General features: G+C 55.3%; 1 protein-coding gene across 1 annotated transcript in view; it reads right to left on the reverse strand.

Annotated features, from left to right (window-relative positions):
- ABCA3 (ATP-binding cassette, sub-family A (ABC1), member 3) overlaps positions 1–13,480 on the reverse strand; it is a 34,367-nt gene extending 20,887 nt beyond the window's left edge. The window contains 11 exon segments of the mRNA XM_010840462.1: positions 1,038–1,211; positions 2,870–2,990; positions 3,233–3,349; positions 5,376–5,635; positions 8,730–8,895; positions 9,552–9,679; positions 10,616–10,880; positions 11,055–11,125; positions 12,218–12,435; positions 13,045–13,262; positions 13,393–13,480. Coding sequence (XP_010838764.1) covers positions 1,038–1,211; positions 2,870–2,990; positions 3,233–3,349; positions 5,376–5,635; positions 8,730–8,895; positions 9,552–9,679; positions 10,616–10,880; positions 11,055–11,108 — 1,285 coding nt within the window. The 5' untranslated portion in view covers positions 11,109–11,125; positions 12,218–12,435; positions 13,045–13,262; positions 13,393–13,480.

Here is a 13,480-nt window from a genome sequence, read left to right on the forward strand (position 1 = left end):
CTCTTCAAGCCCTTCCATGAGAGGGTCTGAGTGATGGGAACGATCAGGGCCTTCTCCTGAGAGGTGAGTGCTCTGCCACTGGAGATCTCCCAGCAGGTGTGGGGTGAAGGGTAAGACCAGGTGCACTTTCGGCCTTCAGAGGAGCCTTGACTCCACGTCAAGTGAAATCTGAGCAAAAACGGGAGCCCCCAGGCCAGCATCAGCCCAGCAGCATTTATCTGACTGCCAAGACACTTTACGCCTAAGCCTAGTGGGGCAGAGTGTAAAGAATCCGCCTGCAGTGCAGGAGGCCAGGGTTCGATCCCTGGGTCAGGAAGGTCCCCTGGAGAAGGAAATGGCAACCTGCTCCAGTATTCTTGCCTAGAGAATTCCATGGATAGAGGAGCCTGGCAGGCTACAGTCCATGGGGTCGCAGAGTCAGACGCGACTGAGCGACTAACACATGACATTTTACAGGTTAGGAAATGTCACAAAACCCGAGAAAGCCATGTCCCGGTGTGTCCCTTGTTCCTCTCTCAGGTTTCCTGTCTTCATTGCCAATCCCTGCAGGAGGTATCAGGGAAACAGGGGGAGGGGAGACGCTAATTCCACCGCTTTACCGAGAGCTGGGAGCTATTGAACTCACAGACTGAGACCCCAGGCCTAGGAACCCTAAACCCACGAGGCAGGCGGAGACTCAAAGGTAACCAGCTTGAGCCCCACGACCGGCAAATGCAGACTCTCATGTCCAGTGTCTTCCAGCAGTGACAGTTGGTCCCAGGCAGGGCTTCGTGGGGAGCTCAGAGAAGGGATGGGGGTGGCTGATGTCGCGGTGGACACCCTGACTCTCTGTCCAGTCTGCCACGTGTCTTTGATCTGCCTCCCTTGTGGCTCCAGCCCCTTCTCCCCGTTGTGAGGACTTGCCTTTCAGGTGCTCGGCTCGTGGAGCTGCGCTGAAGTGGCTGGAGTGAGCATCTCGGGGCTGGAGGGCCCTCTGCTCAGACCCTCTTGGGGCAACTGAACCAGCAAGAGCAGCTATGAAAAGGGAAACTACTCACCTTTAGCTTCAAATTTCCCTATGAGCTGGGCTCCCATCGCCATGGCGACATTGGATAGGAGGCAGGAGAAGAGCTTCTGGCTCAGCGTCATCCAGTTGTACCGAGGAGCGACGAAGAAGTAGGGGATGTAGGAGAAGAAGTAGAGGAAGCCGCCAATGGCTGCTGCCATGTTGGCTGTGGATGGAGAGAGGGCAAGACCGGCGTGTGCACCCCCAGCACCCCCTGGGGCACCAAGGACCCGTCCCTCGTGCGAGCCACCCGACCCTAGCCTGACATTGGCTGGGGACCGAAGTTCAGTGCTGGGGGGCCCCCACTCAGTCCACAGCCTCTTCCCTTGTTGGGATGCCTAAGCTGCAGGGAACACCACTCCACCTGGGGCGGCATGTGTCTGCCCCATCCCAGGGACCCCAACGTGACTGCTCCACCCTCTCCCACAGACCCGCCTCCAGCTGCCTTTACCTGATGTGACCAACACTGAGCCCTGACTGCCCACTGCGCACCCCCAGCCCTGCCCTGTCTCGTTCACTCATTTGGCCCACAGAGACTCGTCGGACCTGCTCAGTGCCAGGCCCTGGTCCAGGCACCAGGGAGGCAAAGCCCTCCACTTGGGGAGCTTAGGACCAGTGCGTACATAGCTGGTGGAACTGGGGGAGCTTAGGACTGGCGCGTACATAGATGGTGGAACTGGGAGAGTTTAGGACTGGCGCGTACATGGCTGGTGGACAAGAAAGCCAGCAAGGCAGGGATGCTGGGTGGGCATAGCCTGCGAGGGGCAGCAAACCGCTGACCCAGGACAAGATGCACCCTGGGCTGGGGGCTGTGACTGTAACCAGGTGGCCAAGGGAGGCCTGGATGGGCAGGTGACACGTGGGAAAGACCTGAAAGAGGCCAAGTGTCCACAGGTGCTGGGTGGGGAGACAGGGGGCTTTAGTCCATGCAGTGACCCCCACAGACTCCAGCATTAAGAGTTCTTTATGCCCAAAGATCTGTTGAGGACATCAGGGGCTTCCCTGGTGGTCCAGTGGTTAGGAATCTGCCTGCCAATGCAGGGGACGCAGGTTCGATCCCTGGCTCAGGAAGATCCCACATGCCTCGAGATAACTAACCCCGTCCACCACAGCGACTGAGCCTGAGCTCTGGAGCCCGTGAGTCACAGCAAGAGAAGCCGCCACAAGGAGAAGCCTGCTCACAATTAGAGAAAGCCTCCGTGGAGCAGCGAAAAACCCAGTGCCACCAAAAACAACCAAATAAACAAAATTGGTTAAGGCGGTAAATTTATATGTATTTTACCACAATAATAAAAAAAAAAAAGAAGTTAGTTACAAGACATGAAGGGCAGCCTGAGAGGCTCCGAGTCAGGTTTAATAGGAGAGATGGGGGAATAACAGGGCACAGTCGGACAGATGATGAACTGAAATGAAGGTCTGAGATTCTCAGATCCAAACATCCACACAGAAAAACCAGACCTAGACCATTAGCAGCCTTCTTCCCAGCAATAAGGGAAGCCCCGTGGCCACAAGCTAATGTTACCAAAGTGCCAAGGAGATGCTTACACTCCAGCTAAACAGCCTTCGGAAGTGAGGGCAAAACAAGCTCTCTTGGGACACAGAAAGTCAAGGAGAATTAATCCCTTGCCGAGCTTCACTGAAAGAACTGTTCAAGGATGTATGCCAATACTTAGAAAGCTGAATGTGGAGGAGGCGCAGAGTAAAGAACACGTCGGCCCCTGGGTCATTTCTGTTCAGATGCCCTCGGACCCCTGAGCCTCACTCATCCCAAGAGAAACACCGCCGTCTTCTGAGCTGGGGATCCCCTAAGACAGGACAACTCACCTTTGCTGAAGAAGGTGCTGACCATGAAGCTGAAGGAGATGGAGGAGACGGCAAAGCAGGCCAGGAAGACCAGCACCAGCGTGGGGTCGCTGTGCGCCAGCACCGCCACGTCCTTCTTCACCTGCGCGGCAGGGGCAGCTGGTGGCGGGGGACAGGGACACAGGGCCACCTCCGTGCCCTCTGTGGGGGCAGTCTCCACCATCGGAGCTGGGACGGGCAGGAGGAGGTGCCACACGGTGCTCCCTCCCACCAGGGCGGAGTCTTGGGGGTCTCCCTGGGGGTGCCACGGATGTATCTGCCCACCAGCCCCCACCCTGGACGCCTTGCTTTTCATGTCAGACTCCCTTCTGGGGCCGCGCTCACCTTGACACAGAAGAGCAGGGTCATGAAGGAGACGGCGACGAGGAGGAGGAGGAAGAAAAGGAGGAACCATGCCGTCCAGAGCAGCCAGCTGCTGAGCCCCATCATACGCATGTACTCCTGGGGGTGCACAGGATCTGCTGCACTTGATCCACGCTGCCTCCCCGGGCCCCAGTGCGCCCCCACCACGCCACGCCACGCCAGCCCTGGCCCATACAGCCGTGCCCGCGGCCACACGGGGCTGATTTGGCTGAAACTAAGATTAAAAATCCTGCTCCTCAGCCCTGCCTGCTGCAGGTGCCCAGTGGGCCCACAGAGGGGGCGGACCCAGGCCTGTCTATCTGTATGGACCGCGCTGCTCTCGGGGATTTGGGACCAGGGCCACCTCTCCTGGTGAAGTGTCTCTCCTGGGCCGGCAACCAAGCAAGGCTGATTTCCCAGCTTTCTACTCACAGTTTCAAAAGGCGTGAAAAATGGGATGATTGGAATAGTGGCCACCCACACCCCCACCGCTTGGGCTCAGTGACCATTCAGCGTCTGGTCATGCTGGGTCCATCTATGTTATCTGGGGGCGTGTACACATGCAAACACCTTCTCCTGAACTGTGTCCTCGTCCACAGCTGACTGCTTCAACACTGCACCATTATCTTAAAGTTATTTAGGCGCCAAGAGAACAGGACCCACTTCATGAGTTCCCTGAGCCCCTCGTTTGCAGCAGTTTAAAAGCTCCAATAATCACAGAGTTGGCACTGCTGAGAATACTCTAAATGCCCTTCCACTGGCACTGCAGACATTGCTAAAGGGAGTGCTATGCTGTGCTTAGTCGCTCAGTCGTGTCTGACTCTTTGCAACCCCATGGACTGTAGCCCGCCAGGATCCTCTGTCCATGGGGATTCTCCAGGCCAGGATACTAGAGTGGGTAGCCATGCCTTCCTCCAGGGGATCTTCCCGACCCAGGGACTGAACCCAGGTCTCCTGTATTGCAGGCAGATTCTTTACCTTCTGAGCCACCAGGGAAGCCCAACAACACTGGAGTGGGTAGCCTATCCTTTTCCAGGGGATCTTCTCAACCCAAGAATCGAACCGGGGTCTCCTACATTGCAGGTGGATTCTTTACCAGCTGAGCTAACAGGGAAGCCCCGCTAGAGGGAGAACCTCACGTAAATTCTGATGACTGGCAGAATTAGTGCTGGGAGCTCGCAGGGGACGCAGCTGTGTCCAGGTGTCTGCAGCTACATCACATCAGTGAGGTGCACTTCATACACCTCCCAGGCCCCCACAAGTCTGCCCAGCAGCTGGACACTCCGGCCGCCCTTGATTACCCCCAGAGTTAGCTTTCTGCTCGCCACATAGGGGAATGTTGACCTACAATGTTGGGGAACGTTGACCTAGATTCTCAACAGAAAGAGGATGCAAGCCACACACATAATTCGGAATTTCAGCAGCTGCATCAAAAAAGTTTAAAGGGAGGGTTTCCTGGCAGCCCAGTGGCTCAGACTCTGTGCTCTCACTGTTGAGGGACTGAGTTCAATCCCTGGTCAGGAAACTAAGATCCTGCAAGCCGCATGGCATGGCCAAAAAAAAAAAAAAAGTTTAAAGCAACAAGTAAGATCAGTTTCAGTGATGTGTTTTACTTAACCTGATGTATTCAGAACACTGGCTTTTCAATGTTCAGTCTTTAACATGAAAAGTAAAAAACTGTTAGTTGTTCAATCATGTCTGACTTTGCAACCCCATAGACGATAGCCCACCAGACTCCTCTGTCGATGGGATTCTCCAGGCAAGAATACTGGAGTGGGTAGCCATTCCCTTCCCCAGGGGATCTTCCCGACCCAGGGATCGAACCCAGGTCTCCTACATTGCAGGCAGATTCTTTCTTGTCTGAGCCATCAGATTAAGTCTTTAGTGTACAGTATATGAACTACGGTGCTTTATCAGGGTGGTAAAAATCTGGATGGACCAGGCTTGATTTCAGAGAAGCCCAAGATGGGCTGAACCTCGTGGGCATCAGCCCCATGCCCAGCTGCCCCGGTGACCTCAATGCCCAGCAACTGCCCAGGCCGGACAGCAGGACTAAGGACAGGACCGCCTGTGGCTGCATAGAACCAAAACCCAGGGTCCCTCCAGGCAGACACAGAAGGGTTACCTTCAGCTTCTTCTCCTTCTCCTGCACGATGGCCCGGATGATGCTGAGGGAGGTGTAGGTGAAGCTCAGCATGAGCAGCAGTGGAAGCTGGTACTGGATGGCGACCAGGAAGGGGTCGGAGATGAAAGGTGGGTAAGGGAACCGCTTAGCGATCACCGTGAGCTTCTCGAACAGCTGGTGCGCGGAGGCGTTGGCGTGGTAATGCATGATGGCCCTGTCCACCGCGTGCTGCACGGCCAGGAAGCCCTCACGGATGTAACCTGCGTGCAGGGGCAGAGGGTGTTCTGGCTTGTGGGGGCGACACGCATGGGGGACGTCACATCCCAGTGCAGGTGCTCGGAGCGCTGTGGGCACCGAGCTGGTGACGGGCCGAGGTCTCCTGCAGGCCTGCCGTTCGCAGGGGCCGCTCACTCCTCTCTGGCTCCTGAGCCCTCCCTCGACCTTCCCAGCCATCCAGGCAGCATCTCTCTGACCGGCCTCCATGTCATCACATCTTTCTCTGTCTCTCTTCTGCCTCCCTTGCCTGTTTTTAAGGACCTACTGAGATAATATTTATCGACAATAGTCTTGCTTCCTTGAGACCAGCTGATCAGCAACATTCATTCCCATCTCACAGGGAGGCAGGATCCACAGACCAGAGGCCAGCACTACACAGCTCTGTGCACTCAGTGATCCCTCTCTGCTGGCCCTGTCTGACTCCTCACAGGCGTCCATGATAAAACTTTTACAATGAAAAAGAGAGGGACGATACATATTCCAGTCCAGAGCAAGGCCTGCTAGGGGCTGAGCCTACGGAAGTGCGGACACAGCCTCAGAAGGGCGGCCTGGGTCCCTGAGGTCTGAGCCCCAGGGGATGTGGGGTGCAGGCCTGGGTGGCGTGGGCACCCTTGTCCCTAAAATAGTGAGTGATATTTGGAACACCTAATGTCCTCTGACACAAAACTGTCAGCTGCCTCTAGAAAACAGAAAAGCAATTCTATGCCCACCCCCTGCACAAGGCCATCATGTCTGCCATCTCCCTTGAGAGTAAGTGGTTTCATGGCTGTGGTAACAGCAGGCGCCCCGTGAACAGTACCCCTTGCTGTGCGGGGTGGTGGTTTAGTTCTTGTCTTCACAAAGACCCTGCAGAATAGGCAACACTGTCCTCATGGGACACACAGGGCCACCGAGGCCCAGGTGTGGAGCCCCCGCACAGCAGGAGGGGCCGCAGCCAAGATGGACCCTGGTCTCCTGGCTTGAAAGCCAGCGTCCCCCAGGAAACACCCTGCCTGCCTCCTGCTCACATGTGGTTCCCCCACGAGGCCACGTATGCTGCTGCAGGGTCTTCACCACCACAACCTCTGTGGTTGCTCAACACCGACGAGCAGCTACCCTCTGTGATCAATCACGGCCCCACAGCTGAAATTTTAATGATCGTAAATAATGCTGTGGGAAACATCTTTGTGTATCTGGATTTTCTCCTTTCAGGCTATTTCAGGGGCTGTGTCTTTATCAGGGATCAGGGGTCTAAGGTATGGACACTTGGGGGTGGGCTTGGGGACAACCCTGGCCTAACTCATGGCAGGGGGTGCGGTGCTGTGTGGCAGCTTCACGTCCTTTCCACGCCTCTCGGGATCTTCGTGGGTTTTTTAAGCTGATGTGGACTAAGGAGTCCTTTATGACGCAGGAAACATTCACCCTTCATCATTTGCTGCAATGTTTTCCCAGTCTCTTGTTTTAAAATCATTGTTCTATCTTTTCCTTTTATTTATTTTTTTTCTAAGCAGATTTCAAGTTTGTACACAGTGAAATCTGTCATGCTTTTCCTTGGGGAACTGCTTCCTCTATTGCTTCCAAGCTTAGGAAATTGTCCCCACAAACAGGAGGGACAGCACTGCCCTGGGTCACCGTGGCCAGGGTTTCCTGCCGCTGGCCATAGGCAGTGGGTGTGGCAGCTGACGTGGCTTCTCCTGCCCACTCGGGGACCTGCCCGGGGCTCCACTGTGGGGCCTTATACACTTCACCCTGCCTTGCTTGTCCCAGCTCCACTTTCTGATTTAAACCTTTTCCCTGGAACTTTAGCCTGGTGACAGGGTCCTGGCCTCTGAAATGCATCTCCAGAGGCTGGCCGCCTCCTGCAGTCCCAGCTCTGTCTAGGGACATTCCTGGGGTCTTTTCATCAGACTCTCTAACAAGTTCTGCCTCTTGCAGACCTAGGAATTCTACATTCTTTGAAACACCCAGGATGCTGCCTGAAGGTCTTAGCTTGAGGGCAAAGCCTAGTCCTGGAGCCCAGAAACTCAGTTTTAAGATGGGACCATGGTCAGAGGAGACAAACAAGCCAACTACACATCAGAGTTCCTTCCACTGGATAGACCAGTGCACGCCGTGACGGGACAACAAGCCGAGATCTGACTTCTGCAAACATTCCACTGATGCAATGAAATCGTGGACACTTACACAAGGACCACAGAGCTTACAAAACCTATAAAACTGTACACAGAGAAGGGCAGGAGAGAAGGGAAATGCGGAACCTACCCCTAAAGACCCTGTGCAAATCGAAGCTCCTTAAAAACAGAAATATGAAAGCCCACGTCTCCTGGAAACAGACAGCCTTAGATGTTTTTAAAGATTATTTTGGTCTCTCAGAATCCAGGCTTACTGGATGTCTTCCTTCTACTGCGTGCGTGCAAAGTCACTTCAGTCTTGTCTGACTCTTTGTGACTCCATGGACTGTAGCCCGCCAGGCTCCTCTGTCCATGGGATTCTCCAGGCAAGAACACTGGAGTGGGTTGCCGTGCCCTCCTCCCGGGGATCTTCCCCACCCAGGGATGGAACCCTAGTCTCTTACGTTCCTGCATCGGCAGGTGGGTTCTTTACCACTAGTGCCACCTGGGAAGCTCCTGTTCTTCTGCAAAGAAGATCTAATACTCATAAAAAAATCTTCCTCCAGGGCTTCCCTGGTGGCTCAGTGGTAAAGAATCCACCTGCCAATGCAGGAGACACAGGTTCGATCCCTGATCTGGGAAGACCTCATATGCCATGGAGCTACTAAGCCCAGGTACCACAACCACTGAGCCTGTGCTCTAGAGCCCAGAAGACACAAGTACTGAAGCCCGTGAGCCTAGAGCCTATGCTCTGCAATAAAAGAAGCCACCGCAACGAGAAGCCTGGGCACCGCAAGGAAGAGTAGCCCCTGATCGCCGCAACTAGAGGAAGGACCACATGTCAATGAAGACCCAGCACAGCCATAAACAAATAAATAAGATTATTAAAAAAACCTTCTTCCAAAGAAATGCAGAGTGGGTTCCCCCATGTGACTATCACCAGCCAGCACCCGGGGAGGGAAGAAGGCCCCTTGAAAGTGCTCCTCACCAGGTTCTCCGCCATCAGGGGACGTGGGCTCCCTGGGTCCTGGGTTTGGGAAGAGTGGAAAAAGGGAAGTGGTGTGCCATCCCTCTGTCTCTTTCAGGAAAAAGGAGCCTGTCTGAGTCCACATGTAGTTTCTTCGTGTGTAACTGAAGCGTAAGTGGTATTTTACCTGCAGAAGTAAAGAGAAAACCAAGCGTTGTCAGGGGTCTGGCCAGAGGAGCAAACATCCACGTCCAGTGTCAGGGGGCTGGGGGACCTTTGTTCCTGTGACCTCAGCACTACCCCCCCAACAAGGTCTGGGTCTCAGGAGGTGGGAGGGAGTGGTCCTGCTGGGGCACAGGGAGCCCGGGGGCATCTCTGCACCACCCATCACCACCCTCCTCTGCGTCACCAATGGGAACTCCACCTGTGACGCACCACCGCTGACCAGCAGGCCTCCAGCGTAAGGCTGGGGATCCGATGGCTTCCCAGCCTTAATGCCAGCAGGGGAACCAGAAAACCTTTCTTTCTGTTTGTTTAAACGTGTGACTGAAGTTTTAATGCTATGTGGCACCAAGTTCCAAGTATCTGTGGCTTTCCTACTTGTCCTATTTGATTCTGTCCAGGGAGATCAGTAATGCCTTTTACAGAACAACGGGACAGTGGGGCCACAGCGACAGTCCACAGCCACTGTCCTCAGGCGAGGCCTCTAAAACTTCTGGATGCAGGGGACAGTCACATTTGTTCCCAGGCAGGCAGAGCGTCTGTGGGTGGGGAGGGGGCCATGACCACCAGCAGCCTGGCTCCTGGAGAAGCAGCTGGTCTCTTTGGGGCTGGGGTCCTCACCGCCAGTGGCAGGGGGTCCCGGCTGTGGTTGAAGGTGTGCTCAAACACCAGAGCGGCCAGCACATTGGTGGAGCGGTTGTCATATCTGATGTAGTCCTCGAAGTCCTTCTCGGAGGTGAAGCCGCGAGCTATGGGGAGAAGGGGCGCCTGGAGTTGCCCAATCGCCTGCTCTGCTTGAAAAAACTGCACCTTCAGATCAAGGACTAAAACTCCCAAGTTTCTCTAGCACTTTATAAACCTCTCCTAAGACTCCAGGAGGCTTTTGTTTCTGGCAGAGACGGGCCGCAGTGAGGACTGGCAGAACCTCACCATCCACGCGGGTCCTGGGCTTCGGGAAGCTGAGAACCGGAGCTGGGCCGGCAGCAGCGCTGAGTGGTGACTGGCCCCTCTCTGGGGGTGGCTGCCCTGCCCTGGATTCTGCAGCCCACCTCAGTCTCTCTCTCAGAACCGTAACGGTGGGCTTTAAAAACCCAAGGGGGTGTGAACGTATAGTCTGTTCAGGGATCTCTCTCATCCAGACCGCGTTCCACGTGAAGGATTTGACTCTTAATCCCCCAGGGAGGAAGCAGAAACCTTGCCCTAAGTGCTGGCTGCACTGGACTGTACAGATCAAGGGAGAGCGGTGCCCAAACCAAGGGCAAGAGAAAAGGGGAGATACTCTCGGTTCTGAGAGCACAGACCTAATGAGGGCGGCTGCACGTTTCCTGGGGATGTCCCTTAGTGGGCTTCCTGCTGACCTTTGTCAGAGCTGCCCTCACCAAACCACATCCCAGGAGAGGTCCCTGGCACTGGGCACTGGAAACACGCCTCGCCCTCGTGACAAAGAACTTCTCTGGGGTACGTGGATGCCATCCCCACTCGAACAGCTGGGGGCTGCAAACCCTCACGGCCCTGGTTCCTGCTACACCGAGACTCCACACGGCCGAGGGATTCGGGCAGTGCGGCCACGATGGGGGCGGCAGGGTCCACCCAGCCGCTGCCCGGCTCCTGCACCACCAGCCCTGCCCTGAGGCCCAAGCCTAGCAGCGCTCCGGACCCCGCCCCCCGCGCCCCAGACACCGCACCTCGCAGGTTGATCACCAGCGCCCTCTGCACGTTCTCCACCACTGTGCGCACCGCCTCACTTTGGGATGGGATGTAGGCCAGCTCCCAGGTGGCCCCCGGTGGGGGGAAGCTGAAGAAGAGGGGCAGCTCTCGGATGGACTGGCTGGGGTAGAGGGTGGCATTGGGCACGTTCTCTGACTGTATCTTCAGGCGGAGCCAGATCAGGATCCCAGAGAACAGCAGGGGCAGAAAGAGCTCCAAGAGGGTCACCAGCACCTTCCGCTTCTGGGGAGAGACGGGACTTCGGGGTGAGGGAGAGCACCAGAGCCCCTCCCACTGATGCCCCTCCACCAGGCCCCTCACCACCCCCTCAGCTGGAGGTGGAGGGCCCCGCAGCCCCTCCCACCGATGCCCCTCCACCAGGCCCCTTGCCCCCAGCACCCACAGAGCTGGGCCCACCTGCAGAGTATAGTTCTTCCAGAGCAGCAGCGCCAGCTGCCTGAGCACCGCCATCCTCTCTGGAGGGGCCGCTAGTCGTAGATCAAAGACAGGGTCAGGGTGTCGGTGAGACGAGAATGGTGTTGGCGGAAGGTGGGAGGTGGGGGGACAGTTGGTCCTGAGACACAGATCCTCAGCACCTGTGTCCCAGTCTGACTCAGACCAGCTCCGGGAGGAGGGGGAGCCAGGTCTGTTCTGTCCTGTTCTGTGAGTTCCAGGAACACACGCCCTGTTAGGAAGCTGACTTAGTTTCTTTTGGAACCAGCTGCACCGTGACCACCAGAGTGGCAATCGTGATGAATGCTATTCACACGTTCTCTGCAGTTGATATGAATGTGCTGTCTCTCTCTTTTTTTTTTTTTCATTTATGTGGATATGCAGGGTCTTAGTTGTGGCATATGGGATCTAGTTTCCTGACCAGGGATCGAACCTGGGCCCCCTGCATTGGGAACGCAGAGCCTTAGCCACTGGACCACCAAGGAAGTCCCTGAATGTGCAGTTTCTTGGCCGAAACTCAGACTGATGGAATCCCAGCCCTGACACTTTACTCTCCACCATCCTAGGACAGTAAAAGCAAAGTCAGCTCAGAGTCCTGGCTGTGGGCTGATGTCTGAGAGCTGGAGAGGGCTGTGGGGGAGCAGTGAGGGCCCTGACCCGGGAGCCGACACCACAGGACACAAAAGTGGCCGGAGGGCACATGCTCTCCCGCCTGGAGCCCTAAGGACCAGTTTTTCCTGCTTTAACTGTGAGCAGTGGCCTGCGGGCCTCCACCTGACAACACTGATCACTTTCCTCTAGAGAGAATCTACCTAAGTCACTTGTGAAAGTTGATATTTTTTCAACTGGAGGATAACTGCCTTACAATGTCATGGTGCTTTCTGCTGAACAAAAACGTCAATCGGCCGTAAGTATACCTATGTCCCCTCCCTCTTGAACCTCCTCCCACCCCGAATGTTCTAATTTAAATCCAGCACACGGAGCTGGGAGAATCTGATGCGAGATGGATCACCAAACACAGAGACAGCAGAAACAAGAACAGAGGCTTATCAAGCTCTCCCTAGATTGAGGGAAATCCGCCTTCTGAGACTGCTGTGTGAGAAGCAGAGACACGGAGCCACACCAACCTCTAAGAGAAGGAGGGGGTCGGAGGAGCTCAGGAAGGCCCCAGGGCGCCCGCGGCTAGAAGCACGTGGTTCCAGAAGCCGCAGGCATGAAGGCCGAGGCTGGAGCTAAGGTGGGCGGTGAGGCCAGCAGAGGAGGGCGGCCCGAGAGCTCCTGGTCACCGTCCACGCCAAGGATGCAGCTGGAGCGCAGAGGGGCCCTTCACAGCTCCAGGTCCTGCCTGTGGGGAGAAGCGCCCATGACTCACAGGAAGAGTCCTGGGTGTGACCAGCCGGCCCCACACTCACACGGACCCAACACTGCCCATCAGGAGGGTCAGGACGTGAGGGAGACTCAGACAAATGGCTGGAAAATCCTTCCCTAGTTAACCCACTCCAACACTACAGCCCAGAGAACCCACCTCCAGACCCAGTGCTCACAGAGCGAGAGCTCATTTGTTTTCTGAAACAGCCAGTTTTACTTCTGTCTCTAGTTAGTTGAAAATCATTTTCAGGAAAGCTCATTTTTAAATTAAACTCTTGCTTTAAAAAAAAAATGTGGCTGTCCGTATCTGTCTAATGGTAGTTCCTCAAAATGTATGCTTTAAAGGGCACTCAATAAATATTAATAGAAAACACAACTGCGAGAAGTTATTTACAAATTAACTTAAAATATGGCTTTTCATTAACCATACAGTTAAAATACGAAGCGATTAAAGCTAAGATAGTATGAAGTGCTATTAAGCAGCAACTTAGTAAGTCATCCGAATTCTTTTAGAATTAACAAGCTGGAAAACCTGTCTTAAGAGAAATTGTAGACCATTAATAAAAGAGTAGTTGTGTAGCGTTACCCACGAAGGCCTGTGGTCTGCGAATAGTTTCAAGAACTGGTTCAGGCTAAGCTGGGGAAGGGGTGCCTCCAGAGGGGCTGGTCATCCGCACGGCTGGCTGACGGGCGCCTGGTGAGGCCAAGACGATTGCTCCTTGACCAAGAGCGGAGGGTGAAAAGGTCACAGTCCAAAGACGTCTTCTGGACAGAGGAGTCAATGACTTCCTTTTCTGGAAAGGTCTGGCCAAGAAAGGACATGTCCCCAGGCTTAATCCCACCTCTCCAGGAGCAGGGGGGCTGGGAAGGCAGAGAGACAGCCCGTCCAGCTTCCCATGAGCAGAACCCCGGACAGCGGTGCCGGGGAACTGACCTGAGTCCCGGCAGTGGCTCCTGGCTGAGGCCTTCCTCTGGGGCTACGGGAGGTCTGGCTGGGAGGAGGTGGCCCCGCGCAAACGGCT

The sequence above is a fragment of the Bison bison genome, unplaced genomic scaffold (genome assembly GCF_000754665.1).
Source record: "Bison bison bison isolate TAMUID 2011002044 unplaced genomic scaffold, Bison_UMD1.0 scf7180017864144, whole genome shotgun sequence".
Lineage (NCBI taxonomy): Eukaryota > Metazoa > Chordata > Mammalia > Artiodactyla > Bovidae > Bison > Bison bison.